Below are 7,849 nucleotides of genomic sequence, written 5' to 3'. Positions count from 1 at the left end.
ACATTTAGCCAAAAATGACATTTAGTCAGTACATGCAAAAGGAGACCAGAGGTCGTTTTTTTAATGGATATCGAAGGAGGAGAGGCTTCACTACACTGAAAAAACAGCTTTTTAGAGGAAACAGCTTATCCTTTAATGAATCGACAGCCTATCAGCTAATCTTCAATATGTTTTACACCAAGTTGATCCAAGTTGACCGTTACACTTTCTCCAATAGTAAGTAATACAGACCCTCTCATCTCCCTATAGGCCTAGTAAGACAATCTCTGGAAACAATAACAGCCACATAATGTATTTACATTTTAAAGGGCTAGTTCACACAAACAAAAAAATTCTGCCATAATTTACTCATACTCAAGTTGTTCCAAAGCTATATGAATTTTTTTTCTTCCATGGAAAAATAAAGAAGATATTTTGAAGAATGTTTGTAACCAAACAGTCCCCGTTGACTTCCATAGTTTGAAATAAATAAATAAAATACTACGGAAGTTAATGGGGACCATCAACTGTTTCATTCTTCAAAATATCTTGTTCAGCAGAATAATTACAATTCATACAGATCTGGAACAACTTGACGGCGGGTAAATGACGACAGAATTGTAATTTTTGGGTGAACTAGCCCTTTAATAAGGAAAAAAAGGACAAGATGATGACTATTGAAAACATCCTACATATACAATGCTTTAAAACCTGCAGGCTTTGACCACTAAAACATAAAATCCATTGAAGCCTCACAACTAATCAAACTAAACCTGAAATTGTGAAAAGGCCTGGTACATGACTGCAAAACCACCTTGTTTAGTGGATGTGTGAAAAATGAGCTGCTACACACTTTCAGGATTGTGTTGTGCATTCACACAACATGATGTGTAACAGACCTGCAGATCTGTACAGAACATTTTTATGATGCTTCATAAAAGCCTGTTACAAAAGATGATGCATTAAAAACAGGTTTATAGTGCATTTTTAATGTTTTCCTTTTTTTTTTTGAGTTTGAGTTTTCCATGCAACAAAAATTAGCTTAATGCCAAAATCTACACAAAAGCATCAGCCAGTCACGCTGTTTCAATCCATCCCAAAGGAGTTCAGGTCTGGGTTTTGCTCTGGCCAGTTTAGTTTTTCAAAGCAATTACTGGAATAATGAAAAGGGTAGTGTATACCATGCTAGAATGAAAGAAAGGAAGGAAGAAAGAAAGAAAGAAAGAAAGAAAGAAAGAAAGGAAGGAAGAATGAAGGAAGAATGAAGGAAGGAAGGAAGAAAGAAAGAGGGAAGGAGGGAGAAAGAAAGAAAGAGGGAGAGAGAGAGAAAGAAGGAAGGAAGAAAGAAAGAAAGAGGGAGGGAGGGAGAGAGAAAGAAAGAGGGAGAGAGAGAGAGAAAGAAAGAGGGAGAGAGAAAGAAAGAAAGAAAGAAAGAAAGAAACACCAAGATAGTCTCAGACTGGTCTGCTGCTCAGCTAAACCAGCTAAACACTAGTTTGGCTCCAGTTAAAACCAGCAAACCAGATCAGGCATCATGTCTTTCTATGATAAAATTGACTGAAATAAAAATTAAACCCTTTACTGCTTTTTGAGCACACCTTGTGTGTGGTGGATGAAAAATCTATTATATCACTCTAATGCAGTGCAGCTCAAAAGTTTTTTTTTCTTTTCTCCATGGTATGCTTGACATTTTCATGGAAGTGCCCTTTGGTTTTATGCAATACATATGACTAAAGATATTCTCTATGACTCAAAAATGTTTCTGTGATGTGTAACAGACCTGCAGATCTGTACAGAACATTTTTATGATGCTTCATAAAAGCCTGTTACAAAAGATGATGCATTAAAAACAGGTTTATAGTGCATTTTTAATGTTTTCCTTTTTTTTTTTTGAGTTTGAGTTTTCCATGCAACAAAAATTAGCTTAATGCCAAAATCTACACAAAAGCATCAGCCAGTCACGCTGTTTCAATCCATCCCAAAGGAGTTCAGGTCTGGGTTTTGCTCTGGCCAGTTTAGTTTTTCAAAGCAATTACTGGAATAATGAAAAGGGTAGTGTATACCATGCTAGAATGAAAGAAAGGAAGGAAGAAAGAAAGAAAGAAAGAAAGAAAGAAAGAAAGAAAGAAAGAAAGAAAGAAAGAAAGAAAGAAAGGAAGAAAGAAAGAAAGAAAGGAAGAATGAAGGAAGAATGAAGGAAGGAAGGAAGAAAGAAAGGAAGAAAGAAAGAAAGAAAGAAAGAAAGAGGGAAGGAGGGAGAAAGAAAGAAAGAAAGAGGGAGAGAGAGAGAAAGAAGGAAGGAAGAAAGAAAGAAAGAAAGAGGGAGGGAGGGAGAGAGAAAGAAAGAGGGAGAGAGAGAGAGAAAGAAAGAGGGAGAGAGAAAGAAAGAAAGAAAGAAAGAAAGAAACACCAAGATAGTCTCAGACTGGTCTGCTGCTCAGCTAAACCAGCTAAACACTAGTTTGGCTCCAGTTAAAACCAGCAAACCAGATCAGGCATCATGTCTTTCTATGATAAAATTGACTGAAATAAAAATTAAACCCTTTACTGCTTTTTGAGCACACCTTGTGTGTGGTGGATGAAAAATCTATTATATCACTCTAATGCAGTGCAGCTCAAAAGTTTTTTTTTCTTTTCTCCATGGTATGCTTGACATTTTCATGGAAGTGCCCTTTGGTTTTATGCAATACATATGACTAAAGATATTCTCTATGACTCAAAAATGTTTCTGAGATAGCAAATAGGTGTGGAAGACATGACCTAAGGTCAAGAACATATTCTACACCTACTGTAGAGTCATTGTTTTCGTATGGTTGCCATATAATATTGATTAACACAAAGTCACTATTTATAGAATGTCATATGAACAAAAGAAACCAACGTTGCTAACCTTAAGTATTAAATTTCAGCACATAACTTGTCCTGTATTGTTTGTGTGATGGGCATGATTGATCTCTCAAATCATGCGGCTTGTTGACAAAAGGTGTGCCGTTAATTTACAAAGCAAATTGATTTATGACTTTTTTTTGGCAGACGATAAAACAGGTGGAAAAATCTCATAGACCTAAGTGACACAAGCCATATTTACGCACAGCCTAGCAACCTCAAAGCAATGTATTCGTTTATTTCTTGTATTAAGACTGGTGCCAACTAGCTTCTGTTTCCCAAGCAGGACCTAGTTTAACTTTTTAAAGTGATGAGTTTGTGAAGAATGTAACATGATAATGTGAAACCGTTGTAAAACCACTCCATCACTTATTAGGCTATAACAAAACTTGATGAATATAAGAAAGGCATCAACTCAAAACAGCTTCCAATCCACGTCATCTCCTGCCTGTTTAGTTTTGGTAAACAATTAAGTTGGATCTGAGAACTTTCAGGTAATCTTTGGCTTTGTCTGGAGTAATAAACTAGGTATTATTAGGTATTATTCGCTTTCTTAAAGGATTTATCATGATCGACAAAATGTTAGATAACAGTACAAGCACAAAGAGTGTTTTAAATCAAATTGCAATGCATGACCTTGAATAGCCACTAAACTTGAAACTGATGTTTTATTGTATGTACGCATAATTTGACCTGATATCTGTTTTACACAAATGAAAGAGAAAGTTTATTTTCTTCTCTTGGATTTATTGCATTGTCGTACTGAGAATTCCTTGGAAAGGGTGCAACGGGTGAAGGTCATATAACTGTTCAGGCATTTCAAAACCACATACACTCCCAATCAGTGTGGTTTACTCAAGGCGTGAACTTACTTTTTTTTTTACGCAAAAGTGCCCATACCTGATGACATTTATTGTTTGCAGGGAACACACACACACATCGTCTTCATCAGGTTGATGTTGAAATTTAACAGAGGAGAAACACTAATGGCAGGTGCATTTGGCTGACTATGTTCATACAAATTGTGCTGGAGAGAGAAAATTTCAAAAGATAAATTGTAATCATTTTAAACAAACAACCATCTCACACGAACAATCTCAACATGTATTTCTGGAAAAAAACTTCAATCCTGCTGGTATTTTTCATAGTCATGGGACTTGGTGCAAATTCAGGTAAGATTCAAAAGCCTTTTATTATTTAGTTTTAAATGAAATTGATTAATTAAAACAAAAATATGTTGGCATTTTGTTAAAGATTGTGAATAGCTGGTAAAAAAAAAAAGAAGATAAAAAGACACTTTTAAATAAATGCAGTAAAAAAATGTGATTGCATCTTCACATTCTGTAGTGGACTGAAATACAGAATGATATATAAAAGAGCATAATTAATTGCCTTGTGAATTTGTATTAAATATCATGTATATAGTATATGTGTAAAAAAAACTATTCACATATTCCCACCTCTGCCTCTGACTTACAAATTGCTTAAAAAAATCTTTGACATATCAGCAATCAATTTGTAATTTAATCAAGTTGGATGCTGTTAAACTAGTACACAAAGACTAATGATTTATTCATAGCACCCATGCTATAAATACTCTAAGAGAGGTATGTGACAAATATACATACTGACAAAGCTCTATAATGTAAATGTAGTATATTTGGACAAATATTAATGTTAATACAAAAATAAAAATAATATCTTAGGATTATGAAAGGCATGCAAAAACTCCATGCAAGACAAAAAAGTCAATAAGGAAAATAAATAATAAAGTCAAATTTAAACAAAAAAGATACTTTTAAAATAATGCAGTTACAACAACTTCCAAAACTGATTCCCACTTTAACAATAATAATCAACACAAACAACTATTTAGATTTTTCTCATAAGCACATCCTTCAAACAACTACACAGGGGATCAAAGTCTAAAAATCCAATATCAAGAAGAACCCCCCAAAATTAAAGCATCTTCAGTGAAAGAAGTAAAAAGCATGCTAGATTTTATTTCACACACTAACAAAATACCTTAAAATAATGTAGAAAAACATGTCCAAAAAACTTAAACTACTCTTTTCACTTTAGCCACCTATTTATCTTCACCATCCTCTACAAAAGAAAAACAGAGGATGTCAAAACTGAATTAATAAACAAAAATATCTTTATCTAGTGTAGAACAAACAACCAGCCAGGAGACACAAACCACTCAGTTTAGTTCTACCACACAAACAGACTCTAAATATTGTAAATATTTTGTAAATATCTTTACATATTTACTAAAAACTCAGTTTATTTCCACAAAAGAAACAGAACCTACAACAGCTAAATCAATATTTACAACAACTATGTCCCCTATAAGCACAACCACATTAGAATCAACTACAAGTGAAAGTAGTACAACAGCGGAAACTACATTATACACAACAGGTACCTCTCCATTTTCACCATCCACTATGATAGAAGGTCAAAGTACTTCAGAATTTACTTAATCAACAACAGAAATATCTCTGTCTAGTGTAGAACAAACAACAAGCCTGCAGACACAAACCACTCAATATACTTATACCACTGAAACAGAATCTACAACATTATCTCCATCAACAGTTTTAACAGGTGTGTCCGCTATGATCACAATCACAATAGGGTCATCTACAAGAGAAAGTGGATCAACAGCGGAATCAACATCATTCCAAACAGATTCTACTCCATCTTCACCACAGTCTTCAAAAATAGGACAAACAACAGCAGAATTCACTTCATCTACAACAGTAATATCTCTATCCACTGCAGAGCAAACAACAAGCCAGCAGATACAAACCACTCAATATACTTCTACCACTGAAACAGAATCTACAACATTAGCTCCATCAACATTTACAACAGCTGTCTCCCCTCTGAGCTCAACTACAATAAAGTCATCTACAATTGAAAGTGGAGCAATGGTGGAATCTACATTATCCACAACAGGTACATCTCCATCTTCACCATCTACTACGACAGAAGGACAAAGTACATCAGAATTCACTTCATCAACAACAGAAACATCTCCATCCAGTGCAGAGCAAATAACAAGCCTGGACATACAAACCTCTCAGTTTAGTTCTACCACTGAAACAGAATCTACACCATTAACTCCATTAACATTTACAACATCTGTGTCTTCTATGAGCACGACCACAACAGAATCATCAACAAGTGTAAGTGGATCAACAGCGGCAACTAAATTAACCACAACCGATTCTACTCCATTTTCACCATCGTCTACAACAATCGGACAGACAACAGCAGAATTCACTTCATCTACAACAGAGATATCTTCATCTAGTGTAGAACAAACAACAAGCCCGCTGACACAAACCACTCAATATACTTCGACCACTGGAACTGATTCTACAACGTTAGCTCCAACAACATTTACAACAGTTGTGTCTCCTCTGAGCACAACCACAACAGAATCATCAACAAGTGAAAGTGGATCAACAGCGGCAACTAAATTAACCACAACCGATTCTACTCCATTTTCACCATCGTCTACAACAATCGGACAGACAACAGCAGAATTCACTTCATCTACAACAGAGATATCTTCATCTAGTGTAGAACAAACAACAAGCCAGCAGACACAAACTATTCAGTTAAGTACCACCACAGAAAAAAAATCTACAGAGACAAGTCAATCAACATTTACAACCACTGAATCCCCTATAAGCACGAACACATTAGAATCGTCAAAAACTGAAAGTGGTTCAACTGTGGAAACAACATTATCCACATCAGATACTTCTCCATCTTCACCACTGTCTACAACAGAAGGACAGACAACATCAGAATTCACTTCATCTACAGAGATATCTTCATCAAGTGTTGAAAAAACAACAAGCCTGCTGACACACTCCACTCAATATACCTCTACCACTGAAACTGAATCTACAACATTAGAAGTATCTACAACACGTACAACAGCAGTGTACCCTATGAGCACAACCACAACAGAATCATCTACAAGTGAAAGTGGCTCAACACTGGGAACAACATCATTCCCAACAGATTCTACTCTATCTTCACCATCGTCTACAACAATCGGAGAAACAACATCAGAATTCACTTCATCTACAACAGAGATATCCTCATCTAGTGTAGAACAAACAACAAGTCAGCAGACACCAACCACTCAATATACTTCTACCACTGAAACAGAATCTACAACAACAGCTCCATCCAGTGTAGAACAAACAACAAGCCCGCTGACACAAACCACTCAATATACTTCGACCACTGGAACTGATTTTACAACATTAGCTCCAACAACATTTACAACAGTTGTGTCCCCTCTGAGCACAACCACAACAGAATCATCTACAAGTGAAAGTGGATCAACAGCGGCAACTAAATTATCCACAACAGATTCTACTCCATCTTCACCATCGCCTGCAACAATCGGAGAAACAACAGTAGAATTCCCTTCATCTACAACAGTAATATCTCCATCAACTGCAGAGAAAACAACAAGCCAGCAGACACAAACCACTCAGTCTGCCAGCACAGAAACAGAACCTGCAACAACAGCTCAATCAACATTTACAACAGCCGTGTCCCCTATGAGCACAACCACATCAGAATCATCAACAACTGAAAGTGGTTCAACGCTGGAAACAACATCATTCCCAACAGATACTACTCCATCTTTAGCATCGTCTACAACAGAAGGATGGAAAACATCAAAATTCACTTCATCTACAACAGATATATCTTCATCTAGTTTAGAGCAAAAAACAAGCCAGCTGACACAAACCACTCAATATACTTCCACTGCTGAAAGAGAATCTACACCATTAACTCCCTTAACATTTACAACATCTGTGTCTTCTATGAGCACGACCACAACAGAATCATTAACAAGTGAAAGTGGTTCAACACTGGGAAAAACATCATTCCCAACAGATTCTACTCCATCTTCACCATCGCCTGCAACAATCGGAGAAACAAC

General features: G+C 36.0%; 1 protein-coding gene across 1 annotated transcript in view; it reads left to right on the top strand.

Moving 5' to 3' along the window:
• Nucleotides 1-4,015: 4,015 nt before the first annotated feature.
• Nucleotides 4,016-7,849, top strand: part of LOC107582449 (cell wall protein DAN4) — a 15,019-nt gene continuing 11,185 nt past the window's right edge. The window contains exons 1-2 of the mRNA XM_016268292.1: nucleotides 4,016-4,037; nucleotides 5,467-5,576. Of these exons, the coding sequence (XP_016123778.1) occupies nucleotides 4,016-4,037; nucleotides 5,467-5,576 (132 nt within the window). The remainder of the gene's footprint in view (nucleotides 4,038-5,466; nucleotides 5,577-7,849) is intronic.

The sequence above is a fragment of the Sinocyclocheilus grahami genome, unplaced genomic scaffold (genome assembly GCF_001515645.1).
Source record: "Sinocyclocheilus grahami isolate Dianchi unplaced genomic scaffold, SAMN03320097.WGS_v1.1 scaffold44.1, whole genome shotgun sequence".
Classification (NCBI taxonomy): Eukaryota; Metazoa; Chordata; class Actinopteri; order Cypriniformes; family Cyprinidae; genus Sinocyclocheilus; species Sinocyclocheilus grahami.
Note: the sequence above shows the minus strand (reverse complement) of the source record. Positions and strands in the feature narration are given on the sequence as shown.